Here is a 13,653-nt window from a genome sequence, read left to right as displayed (position 1 = left end):
TGCTGTGAATTCTCACTTGTAAGTAACTTCCTCCCCTGGTTCACTAAAAGCAGATTTAGGGGTTTTGAAATCTCATACTTTAAATTTGTTGTGTCAATTACTAATACAAAAAAAATGTTGGAAGGTGAGCTGGTTAGTGCAGCGACAGAACACATCCAAGTGTATAAGTTGAACTTACTACTTATTTTCAAACATTTTCTTACCTTTTCTATCTCTGTCTTCTTTGTGCATTTGATACCCACTCCCTCACCCTACCTGCAGCTGTAAGTAAATTCTAGTACAGGACAATCAGGATGAAAAGATGGCAGCCATGCTGTTACCAACGGGTCCTGATGGCTTGCGGCGGTTCACTCGCGAATCCTTGGCTGCCCTGGAGCAGCGGATTGCGGAGGAGCAGGCCAAGAGCCCCAAGGATAGCCATGAGACTCAAAGGAACGCAGACCCTCCCAAACCCAGGGTCGACCTGGAGGCAGGCAAGCAGCTGCCGCGCATCTTTGGTGATATCCCTGCAGAACTTGTTGGGGTTCCACTGGAAGACATTGATCCATTTTACTACAAGAACCAGAGGGTGAGCGCTTTTGTGTTTGTTGTTTTTTGTTGTTAGTTTTTTTTAAAAATTATTTTCTTTAGGTTTTAAAAAGTAATCAAAAGAACTTCACAGGAAAATCGCTGCATCCAAGGCACAAATCAGAGCCAATCAGAGCCACAAATTATTCTTGTTAATTAAATGATACTAAGTGGTTTAACAAGCCAGTAATATAAATATAGAACTTGGGTGAGGAGACTTAAATTTTTCAAAACTGCCAAGTTGAAAGATTAAAATCGTAACCAGGAAAGATGAGGAAATTAAATAAGTACGATCATTCACAGTATGAAACATAGCAGTTAACAACAAAGACTCAAAACTGTAAAATCACTGCAGTTTTTCCTCTGCCCTGTCTTTCTTGATCATACTTATTACAGTTCATGATTGCATGCGTCATATTCTCTGCAGCCTGGCAGTGCTCACATAAACCCAATGGACTCTCCTATTATCCCTCATCACATGCACTTACGCTGGTAATGACGTCAGATGTGCGTGTTAGGGTTGAAATTAGTGAGGTGAAATTCTGCTTTTCAGTGATGTGGGCTCAATCAGTCAAACAGTTCAAATTACAAAACAAAAACAAACAAACAAACAAACAAAAAAAAAATCAAAAAAGACTTTAAAATGAATTTAACACATATTTGTTAATTGAATCAATTTGAGCTTTTGAGTTTGGCTTCATTTACAGTTTGCTGTATGTTTTTTTTTTAAATGCATTATGTAGATTTATGCATGTTTAGTTTATATCATTCATTCAAAGAATTGCAACTTTAAAAATGAGATATGATATTAAACTGCATTATTTTCCTTTCCCCCCTGCATGTTAAACGACCTTAAAAACCTTCCTATGAGCTTGTGAGCATTACATGGTAGTAAGTCTCTAAATCAGCTGATGTTCATTGAATGTACCAATTGGTTTTTGGAGGACCTCACTGAGACCTTAGCATTGCACTTCTCCTCTTTAGATCCCTAGAGGATGCAGAAATAGGATTAGCAAGTTTTGCAGAGCTGGTAGATCAGGCTGCCGCCCATTAATGGAAGGATGAAAAAAGGACATGGCAGCCATTCTCAGGGTCTCTTTGTTTTGGCATGTGATGCGCTGCTGGATGGGAGGATTATCCAAAGATGAAAAATTATTTAAATAAATAAATGCCACATCTGTTGGGGAAACATTCAGCCTGCATTGGAGTTGCCTCCATTATCTCAACTGGCTTCACTTCACCCGTAGAAGTGAAAGTTAACACAGATGGTAGACAGAGAGATTGACTCAACAATGCAGATATATTGTCATCTCTGCTTGGTAAAGAAAGCAGCTGAACAGCTGCTCCGAGCTGCCGTTGAGTTTCTTTCTGCAGGACTGAAAAAAAAGGCCTTTACGTAAGAGAGATCTGAGATGTTTACAAAGGGAAGAATAATAACTGAAAATGTGATCTCTTCCGACACACACTAATCTGTGTTTGTTTTTGTTTTCTTTGCAGACTTTTATAGTACTTAACAAAGGGAAGGCCATCTTCAGATTCAGTGCCACATCTGCACTTTACATATTTAGTCCATTTCACTTCATCAGATCTATTGCCATTAAAATCTTAGTCCATGCATATCCTTTCTGATTGTCCACTGCTTTCCCACCCTTTAATTAGTTTCTTGATGTATGGTATAATATTTATATATAAACAGTTGTATTTTAACATAGTGATATAAGAGTTTTAAAGGAGTTTTATAATATAAAAACTTTAGAATCCACTCCTTGCATGTAAGACTGGCTAATTTCATATATGCCAGTTTCCACCCCATTGGTCCTTATTGGATTTGTCCAGTGTCCCATTTTTTAAACATTTTTTTAAATTTCTGGCTAAACCCCCTTGTGTCCTTCTGTTAATCTCAGAGAATAAATATGAACAAGAAGATTTTAGTGCTTAGACAATAATTTCTACTTTTTTTTCCTCGTGATGTCCTCTGTGTTTCAGATAAAATATTGATATCTAACATCTAAATGAGTGGAGTTCATGTAGTCATGGTTTGTAATGAGTGTATTTTATAGTATTATTACAAATATTGTCTGCTTTATTCGGATAGATAGCCAACTTTGTGACTAGAAACTGATTCATGTCAAAATGGATCTTCCTTAACCTTTCCTACATTGTTTAGCTACTTCATAATGTTCACTATACTGACCAACTGCTTCTTCATGGCCATGTCTGATCCTCCAACATGGACCAAATACCTGGAGTAAGTAAATGCGCCATCTCTGTTTTTAAACTGTGGAGTAAACTTTATGTATTCTAATGAAGAGTTTGCTGGGATTTGTTGCTTCATCAGTGTCAACTGAAGAAGTAGTAGACATGTAAGTACAGTGTATGATGCATGTGACGTTCACAGCACCCAGAACATCACGCTTGCATGCTGCAGGGAGTATGTGGTGTGGAATGGAAAGCTGATCATCATCATCAGTGGGTCACAGGCTTTTTTTTTTCCAGCATGTGATATTCTATGTGCACACTCGGAGGATTTTGTTATTTTACTTTCAGTATCTTTAGTGTAATTTATAATAAATGTGAAAAATATTGTGATTTCTAGCCAAGAATGTTGGTAGAAAAAGAAGGTATTGATTTGCAAATCATTTATACCCCATGCTATAAATGAAGATAATGTATGAACTGTTTTAGAAGATTCATTTGACTAACAATTTTATTTATGCAACTCACAAAAGAGGAACATGTGGGGAATCTGGGATTCAGTATCTTAACCGAGCTTAGTTTGGGATATAGGACAAGGGAAGCTGGTGATCGGGATGACAAAGTGAGAACATGCAATCTCTAGTAGGAAATGTCCAACCTGATTTGAACCTGAAACCGTCTTGCTTTAAGGTGCTATCAATCACATCACTGTGACACCTTCAAGGTCCAAGGTCCTATCTTGCTAATGATAACCTGTTAACTTATTGTTTTTGGTCGATACAAAGAAGAAATATCCACACAGGTAATAATAGAAAAAGAGTTTCCAAAGAGATAGAAATTGTGCTGCTTTAAAAATGAAACAGGGATCAAATGATTTGCAAACGTACATTTATGCTGTCATTTTATTAGCCTTTTAGGCAGCACCCAGCTTTTTATAGACAGGGTTACAAGTTAGATATGGCTCAGCTTGAAGACTAGAATAAATAATGTTAGCTAGTTACTTGAGGTATATTCTTTCACTTAGATCTTAAATCTGAAGACTGAACATGCATATGAATGCACAGTTTAAAACTGGTCCAGCAAAATGAGTGCATCTTAAATTGAGATCTGCATTGATCTAAGTGCAATATTCAGATTTAGGATCAATGCGCAAGATAGCTTTCATATAATCAGCGACAGGCATCACTCATTACATGTCCTGCTAATAATGTGCACATCAGCCCTCACTGTTACAGCTGTGATTCGTTTTAAAACTAAGATTACATGCCGTACAACATTACATTCAGAACTAATGCTGGGTGTTATGCCTCTTTCACTGATATTTTCCAGGTACACATTCACAGGCATTTACACTTTCGAGTCAGTAATAAAGATATTTGCGAGAGGATTCTGCATAGTGCCGTTCACATTCTTGAGAGACCCGTGGAACTGGCTGGACTTCATCGTCATTGTCATGGCGTGAGTAGCAATTCCATCATATTGATAATCTGTTTAGTCATTCACTTTCCATCAGCTGTGGCTACACCGAGTTGCTGTTTTCTTAGAAACTTTCAAATTTATTTGAAAGATTTTTCCAGTAATGTCAGTATATCCACGATGGGCCAGATTTTTCTCTGTGATTTGAGTAAGCATGAGCTGTAAGCCTTTCACGAAGGCTACACATCTGTGTGAACTGACTGTAATGTTGCTGCAGGTGGCAGATTAGAAAGATGACCTCTCCATGTCAGGAGATTGTCTGAGACCAATCATCCTGATGGAGCATTTGCTTTGTTTGAAAACAATGAGACAAAATAACTTTTAATGGATATAGACACATTTTAAGCTGCTATTAACATCAATTATGGTTTAGTGAGCTAATTTGTTGCTCGTGTCATCCTATGGTACTAAAGATTCTCTGCAGAGAATTGTCAACCAAATCCAAGCTGAAAATGTTCTGCTTTGGTTTTCTTACTGCTGTAACTGAGCTTTGGACAATCAAAGGCAGACATTTTCCCTAACAGCAGATAACTAGCAGGTAAAATTAGCTTCTAAAACTTTATATTTTGTGTGAGTTGATGGTGACCAGAACCAAACTTGGACAGAAAATTAGCGGTAAATTTCCACTGCAGATGCAGGATATACTGTATCTGTGTATGTCAATTTCAAAAGATACCCAGTACAGTTTAATTTGATTAATTCCTAAGTGCATTCATAAACAGATCCTGGAAGAGAGCTATGTTGTTGCTAGAATCCCAAACTGGGTAAGCTAAGATATCTTGTGTGATCTGTCAGAAACATCTCCCTGTTCTTTATTTCTATCCCAGCTATGTCACAGAGTTTGTTGATCTTGGAAACGTCTCTGCATTAAGAACCTTCAGAGTGCTGCGAGCATTGAAAACCATCTCAGTTATTCCAGGTAAAAACATCCATTTAGTCATTTCTCTATTTCTAAAACTGAATTCAAATTGCACAAGACATGATCAGCCTTTTCTCCTCCTTTAAGGTCTGAAGACCATCGTCGGCGCTCTTATCCAGTCTGTGAAGAAGCTGGCGGACGTGATGATCCTGACCGTCTTCTGTCTGAGCGTATTTGCTCTTATTGGCCTGCAGCTTTTCATGGGGCTCCTGCGACAAAAGTGCATCCGCAGCCTCGAGCACTGCATCAACTCCTCGTATAGCCCCAACACATCCTTCATCTGCAACAACAGAACCTGGAGCTCTCCTGCAGATTTTCTCAGCAGTGAAGGTCAGATTAAAACAACTGTTTTATAAACAGCTCTTCATATGATAACATCCATATTATCTAATGAGATTAATCTTTAATGTGTTGTTCCCCTCTTGTTAGATAATTTTTACAAAGTTGAAGGATCAAAGGATGCCTTAATATGTGGATATGGAAATGATGCAGGGTAAGTGAATGTTTGCTCCCCTGCCTGCTTGTTAATCATCTGCAGGCTATTACATAACATCAAAATGTTTACCATCCAATGGCCTTTGATGCTACGCATGTCAACAGTACAATAGGATATAAAAACTTGAACATCATACTGAGTACAAACAATTCAAACAATACAAGAAAAACCACATACAGCAACACAATATATCATTCACATTTCATTACTTGTTTACCTGCCCTGGGACCGCAAATGGAAATTAGTCAGGGGGTTAAATCTGGTACAATACATCTTTTCTCTTCTGAGAATAATGTTTTTTGTGCATGGTTCCAGACAAATGAAAAATAAATAAATAAACAAATAAAAACTGTAGGCTTCAATTATATAGTGTGAGACTTAGAGGCATAATGTATAGAGGAGTGATCTTTTCAGAGGAATGGCTGTAGCATGACAGAGACCGCACACAAGACAACATGTGGTGAGGATAATCACTCTGGCTCCCTTTACTCAGAAACCCTGAGTTGCCAGCTGGAGAGACGAGTCTTTGGAGATTTCATCATCTCAAACGCTTTATAGCATGATTAGGTTAGCTGGTGTCAACCAGGTTCCTTCAGATTTATATTTACCTCCACCAGGACAGAGGTTATATATGATGAGGCGTGTCTGTTGGCAACATAACTCAAAAAGGAATGGACGGATTTTGATGACATTTTCTGAAAATCTCCCAAATGGAATAAAAGAACAACTGATAAGACTTTGAGGATGATCCAGACTGGATCAACCTGGATCACAAAGCTTCAATAAATAAATAATTTATTAGCTTGTGGTATTACTTTGGGCTTGTATTTCAAATAAAAAATGTCAAATACTGACTAGCTTCCAACACACATTTTAAAATACACATTTTAAAAATGTATTTATATTTTTCATTAAGCAATTGAGAGGGAACAATTAGAAAAAAGCATCATACAATGTTTAAGTAATGAAACTGGATGTGCTGATGTTGATTTATTGTATCACATTTCAACAGCTCAATAATGAACGCATGCCTGGCATCGATGCAGCTCTGATAGAGGACCCATGCATTCAGTGCATGTCCAAAATGCTATAAAACACAGCAACGTTTTTGTTGCAGCTCGAGATGAATACTGCCTCGGCATCTCATCAAGGATGCGTACTCCTAACTTGGTTAGCAAGAGGAGCTTACCAATTCTCCCCCATCTCAGTCTTCCTCACTGGTTTTTTGGGGAATAGCCAAATCTTATTCTGCATTTATTCTTCTGCTTCTGTTCATTTTTTTTAATTAAATTTTCGGTGGTGTTAGTTTGTCTGTCTGTCTTTTAGTAACATACCCGTAAAATTGGATTTTGATTACATTTTCAGGAAATGTCAAAAATGGAATAAAAGAACAAGTGATTACATTTTGATGGTGATCTGAATCACTGTCTGGTTCCAGGAACTTTTTAAATTATTCTTTACTACTGGGAGATAGGGATAATTTTGCTATTACAGCCTCCAGCTCATCAAATAAGACCCAGAATCACTGGCAAAAAAAAAAAAGAAAAAAAAAAAGATGACATCATGGTAGATGTTATAATCCGACATTGTTTGACCCGGATCATGTTGATATTCTGGATCTGGTGATCAAAGTATAGTGGGGAGTGGGTGGGCTGTTGGGCCTTTTTGCCATTTAGAGATACTTTCTGATTATTTCAAGCTATATAATTTGATCGAGTCACTTTTCACTTTCTGGATTAAAGTGATTTAAAATAAGCCAAATAAAACTTCAGTGCTAACCCCCAGTAGTTTTACAGTGGCTGTCCCAAATGAGATGTCAATAAATGTAAATTTAGATACGTAGGTGGTATTTGTCTGTGGAGTGACAGTCTTTGCTCCTAATCAAAGGCACAGTGTGAAACCATCCCAAATATTGCTACTCAGGCCACAAACTGAATAATCCTGTAAATCCAAATGCTTTTGAAACAAGCACAACAGGATGACTCTGCCGCTGCCAGGCCCAGTTCAAGGGGTTATAGTGAACTAAATACCCATCTGTGTGAATTTGAAATCCAGCAGCTCCAACAAATGGCCTCCATTAGTTGCTCTTGTTAATATTACAAGTTAATGGATGATAGCACACAAAGACTGTGATGAAATTAAGCACATGGAGAACAGACTGGTGCAGATGTGTGTTTTTTGCCTTATGTTTTTAGATAGAAGGTTCCATGTTAGATATTTGAGGATCTGATGCATAGAGCATTTGTGAACAAGAGCAAAAATGTAAAACAAAAGTTTTTTTTTTTTGTTTGTTTGTTTTGAAGGGGGGCTGTGTGGCGTGCAGGGGATCGTAAGGGGAGGTGCTGAGATGTTTGTGGGTGAGACTGAGAGGTTTGTGTGTGTGTGGCTGGGGGTGGTGATAGGGGCCGGATTTGGGGCTCACTGTTCTCTTGCCGCTGGGGGTGTCTACCACGGGGCATGGTGGGAGGGTGAAGGGGGATGTGGGTGTTTAAGAGCGAGTGTTCATGTAAATCTGGCTGCAGGTGTAAGGTTTGAGACTGTGGAGGGGTGACTGTAGGAGGAGGTGAGCTGGCAGTGAGGGTAGATGGAGGTGAATGAAGAGGACAGCACAGGGGGAGCTGTGAGTGAAGGTTACAGGGTGGATGGATGGGGATAAGGGGTGGGTGGGTGTTGGTGGAGTAGGAAGGGTGACGACTCGTGGAAGTGGGAAGGAATGGGTGGAGCCTCCAGCCAATCTATCCATCAGGTCGAATCATGTTGACATTGTAGCTGCTTTGTCCTGTTTATATACTAGCAGCTACTTTTGTTTAATTTTTTTCTGTATGTGTGTGTGTATGTTTCTGGTACTCTGGCTTTGGCTGTGATACATGTTTGTATTTTTTGGGTTTGTTTTTTCAGCTTTTTGTCTCTTATAGGTGTTCTTGATCATCATCAGCTTTGTTTTCCTGTAAAAGCTGTAGGAAATTCTCTGCTGTGTTTCTGTAAAGGTGTAGCAGGTGTAACAAGTGGTTGTCTGGGGTTTCTGTGTGGATTGAAGAACCTTGGCTTTCTATCTGGTGTATCGTTGTCTTCTTATTATTTTCTCTACTCTCTTTTTTATTTATGATCACTATTCATTCCTTTTTGTATCCCCTCCAGTCAGGTCCAGCAATATAATGTAAATTATGTCATTAAAAAAATAAAAAAGAATAAACAATAATTGAAATAAAAAATTAAAAATTTAAATATGGAAAAAAAAAAGAAACATTAAGAAGAGACTCACTAATGTCCCTGAAGCCCATGAAATAGCTTGCTATGTGCTATGTACTGATAGGTAGGGGTGGAAAGCAGAGCTCACTCTGATTGGTCAGCTCAAGTGGCGTGATCAGGCTCCAGCCACCGTTCTGCATAAAGTTTGTTGAAATTCAAAATGATGATGAATTTAAGTATATATCAGTCATGTTGGCCATTTACATTTTAAATAATTTTCAGAACCTTTGAAATGCCAATAAAAATCCCTACAAACTAGTATGTAGTCCACCAAAAACTGAAGGGACACATGCTGCTGTGTAGGTTAGGTATAAAGCAAAACACATTAAACAAAAAGATTTAAATATCTCACTTGTCTTTGTAGAGGCTTCAATAGAAGCCAGCAGACAAGACAAGGTCAGTTTCTAAAGAAGTGGAGAGAAAACCAAACTATTCCTCAATTCAATTCAGTTCAATTCAGTTCAATTTAATTTAATTCAATTCAATTAAATTCAGTTCAGTTCAGTTCAGTTCAATTCAATTCAATTCAATTCAATCCAGTTCAGTTAAATTCAGTTCAATTTAATTCAGTTCAATTCAATTCAGTTCAGTTCAATTCAATTCAATTCAATTCAATTCAGATCAATTCAATTCAATTCAGTTCAATTCAATTCAGTTCAGTTATATTCAATTCAATTCAGTTCAATTCAATTCAATTCAATTCAATTCAGTTCAGTTAATTTTAATTCAATTCAGTTCAGTTCAATTCAATTCAATTCAATTCAATTCAATTCAATTCAGTTCAATTCAGTTTAATTCAATTCAATTCAATTCAATTCAGTTCAGTTCAGTCCAATTCGATTCAATTCAATTCAATTCAATTCAATCCAGTTCAATTCAATTTAATTTAATTCAGTTCAATTCAATTCAGTACAGTTCAATTAAATTCAGTTCAATTCAATTCAATTCAATTCAATTCAATTCAATTCAGTTCAATTCAATTCAGTTTAGTTCAATTCAATTTAGTTCAGTTCAGTTCAGTTCAATTCAATTCAATTCAGTTCAGTTCAATTCAATTCAATTCAATTCAATTCAGTTCAATTTAATTCAGATCAATTCAATTCAAATCAGTTCAATTCAATTCAGTTCAGTTATATTCAATTCAATTCAGTTCCATTCAGTTTAATTCAATTCAATTCCATTCAGTTTCAATGTAATTAAATTCAGTTCAGCTAATTTTAAGTCAGTTCAGTTCAGTTCAGTTCAGTTCAATTCAATTCAATTCAGTTCAATTCAATTCAGTTTAATTCAATTCAATTCAATTCAGTTCAGTTCAATTCAGTTCAGTTCAATTAAATTCAGTTCAATTCAATTCAATTCAATTCAATTCAATTCAATTCAATTTAATTCAGTTCAATATAGTTCAATTCAGTTCAGTTCAATTCAATTCAGTAGAGTGGCATTCAGTTCCATTCTTTTAAATTTGCACCAAAGTAATCTAAAGGCACTTTTACAGACACAGTCCAATTCAATCCAATTCATTGCAGTCCAGTTAGCTGCAATTAAAACAAAGACATTATATGATACAATAGTCCAATTCATAATAAATAGTTGCCTAGGTAAGAAAACCAACAGACTGCATCCAATCTTCTTCTCTTCTCCCATCCTAAGCGTGCACAGGGCAGTGGGGAGGAAAACTTTCTTTTAACAGCAATGAAAAACCTTCAGCAGAACCAGCCTCAGGAAGGGCTTCATCTGTCTTGACTGGTTGAGATTGGAGAGGACAGGAAAGAGCACCATAACTGTAGGTCAGGGATACCTGGTGATACAGACAACAAGAAGCACAAATTAGCAACAACAAAGTTATTCATTTACACATGGAATATTATAAGCCTTTCCTGGGCTTAGACCCAGAAGTAACAGAAAAAGCTTGCACACATGAAGAAGTATAGCTTACATATTACTTTATTTAAAGTAAAGTGTTTGTATAGAGATAATGAAATCATTGGTCATCATGGTGCTAGTTTGTCATCAGCTGTACTACTTGTTAAAAAAATATGACACAAAAGAGCTGAAAGGCAGCACATTGCCACCTTATGTAGTCAGACATGCTTTGGTCAGGAAACTGATTCCCCTCCCATGCCATTATATCTGTGGTTCCCAAACTGGGGCATGGGGCCCAGAATTATGCCAGAGGGGTTGCTGCAAGGCTAAATAAAGCGTATAGTTTTTACAATGCTAGCAAAACATGGTCACATTTGTGAAAGTACCAGTGGGCAAATGATGATGAATTAACAACAGACATAAAAAAACAACAATAAAATATAATGAGGCATATTTTGCCCTAGGCTTGACCAAGTAATGGTCAAGCAATGGGAATGATCAATGGTGGGTAATGAAAACAGACCACAGTGTTGTATGTTTCAAAAAATCCTCATCTGACAGTATGAAGCCAAACAAGTTATAGCCCCACTTAGGAACTTCTCATCCTGAACACAAAGAAGAACCTGTTGATACCTTATGAAATAAATTACTTAACTGGTGTAAATAGCAGAGTTATTTTACTAAAGCAGCATCTGTCTTATCAAATGCTCAACTTACCTAAGGTATTTGGCAGTTTCTTGGTTTAAACACCTTACACTATAGCACTGATCAATTCCGCTGACGCTGACATGGTTTTAACCATAATTAATGAAGTAGCAGCCAATAAACTAGACTATCTTATTGCACATTTCTTTGTATGCATTGGGGTGCATGTTACACTATTTTGGTAGACGTTGGGACTAAATGAACCCATAGTATCGCCCTAGCCGTAAGTCATTTAACATTATAAGGATGAAAATTAAATGGGGTTGACTTTTGGAAGAAGAAGTTTGTTCTGGACAGGAGCTCTTCCCAAAAGAACTCCTGTCACTTCACACTGAACCATCTGAACTCTGCCTGCTTCCTTTCTAAAAAGAACAGTTTTACAAACAACTGTTTAAAAGAGAAAAAGCAAACATGGCTGCCACAGTTCTCTTCTCAGACATGCCAAAGGACAAAATTAATTGTTTATTTTTACTTTAGACAAGACAGAGGTTGCCAGCTACATAGTTCTGCATCAGAGAGGAGCTGCTCTGTAGTTTGTGATCTAATTCTGTAACCACTCTTCCACAAACACAGAAACTTAATCTCACAAGAAGTCAAATCTTATCCAGTTATTTCTAAAGCCAGGCCGAAAAGAGGATGCATTTGAGGGCATTTGAGGAGGAAGTGATGTCATTAAACTCATTTAAATAGTAGGTTAGTAAGAGCTGACTACTGATGTGACCTGTGCAGCTGTCCCATCTGTAACTTAACTTTTTTTTTTTATTTTTATTTATTTATGCAGCTTAACAGGCTTATTGTTGCATGAACTTTTTCAAAATAACACAAAGGATTAGAACAATTATATCCCTTTTATGTTAACATTGCTGCATCACCACAGCTTAAATGGTATTTTTTTTTTTTTTGTTTTTTTTTAATAAGAGTGACACCCCATCTTGACTTGTTTGTCAGGTCATAGCATGTAGCCATGAAGAAAGCTGATCTGTTTCTTTGCCGAATGATTGAGACAGCCTTTTGACTTCTGTGACATTTTAAATGCAAATTTCTGAGTCTGGCTGTGGAGACGGGCAAGATGCTAAGCAGGTCAGGATGGAGGACGTAAAACATAGAGGATGCTTAATCTTTTGAGTGTATTCCAACAAGTAATCCCTGAGTAGATTTCCAAATTAAAGCTTTGGATACGTTATGATGACACACAGTCACACACATGCACACGCACGCACGCACGCACGCACACAAGCACACACACATGCACACACCAATTGGGCACACATGCACACACACTCATGCATATTTAAAGTGCATATTTTCAGCCTCATTGTCAAGTTTGTGATAAATAATTTGCTCTAAGGTCCGAGCTTTTTTATTTCCGTTTTTTATCGCCCTACAGTGGAATTCCGGCAAACGCTTATCCTCTCACATCTTAAAGCCACTGTGCATTAAGGATTATTACTGTTTGTATAGCTGTTTTCAACTTTTGCCCTTCACTGATGTGAGCATGGAAACCCACCACTTTAGCCCTACCCAGGAAAAAAAAAAAGACAGATGTTCCTCTGCTGCCCTGTACACAAACAGCAAGAAATTGCTGTCATGCCCTCAAAAATAATACTGATAAAAATGTAAACATGCAAAAAATGAGCTTAAATGGAGCTCTTGCTGAGTATGTTTCTTTGGTTGCATAAGATGACTTGTAAACTTACAAATCATTTATAGCACACAGTTTTGTTTTAAATGCTTTATTCCAGGAAGTCCAAGATTCCCATTCATTTTTTTATACAGTGTGAAACCTCTTAACATATTTTGCTGAGTACTTATGGAAAAATGGAAAATATATAAAGAATAGTTGGAGTGAGGTTAAGACTGTGAGTCACCTATCAACCTAACATGCATGTTAGATCAATTGTGTCCATCGTGTACACCACCTCTCTCCCAATAGCAGCTCGGCTTCAGCCCCTGCCATGGATGGATGGATGGATGGATGGATGGATGGATGGATGGATGGACGGACGGATGGATGGACAGACGGATGAATGGATCGCAGCAGCACTCCTTGAGCAGCACTAACTTTGATTAAATCTATACAAAGACAGGATACCATAGAAGCCTCGTGGACATTTGCTCCACTGTTTTCTTCTTTTTCTGTAGCATTTTGACCATCGAAGCATTTTCCCCAAAAGTTTGATTT

The 13,653-nt window shown here is 37.3% G+C and overlaps 1 protein-coding gene across 1 annotated transcript in view; it reads left to right on the top strand.

Moving 5' to 3' along the window:
• Positions 1–301: 301 nt before the first annotated feature.
• The window catches only part of LOC121644392 (sodium channel protein type 1 subunit alpha-like), a 43,198-nt gene continuing 29,846 nt past the window's right edge, over positions 302–13,653 (top strand). Inside the window, exons 1-7 of the mRNA XM_041992285.1 lie at positions 302–568; positions 2,065–2,183; positions 2,726–2,815; positions 4,093–4,221; positions 5,067–5,158; positions 5,246–5,488; positions 5,588–5,651. Coding sequence (XP_041848219.1) covers positions 302–568; positions 2,065–2,183; positions 2,726–2,815; positions 4,093–4,221; positions 5,067–5,158; positions 5,246–5,488; positions 5,588–5,651 — 1,004 coding nt within the window. The remainder of the gene's footprint in view (positions 569–2,064; positions 2,184–2,725; positions 2,816–4,092; positions 4,222–5,066; positions 5,159–5,245; positions 5,489–5,587; positions 5,652–13,653) is intronic.

Source organism: Melanotaenia boesemani, chromosome 8, assembly GCF_017639745.1.
Source record: "Melanotaenia boesemani isolate fMelBoe1 chromosome 8, fMelBoe1.pri, whole genome shotgun sequence".
NCBI classification, from domain to species: domain Eukaryota; kingdom Metazoa; phylum Chordata; class Actinopteri; order Atheriniformes; family Melanotaeniidae; genus Melanotaenia; species Melanotaenia boesemani.
Note: the sequence above shows the minus strand (reverse complement) of the source record. Positions and strands in the feature narration are given on the sequence as shown.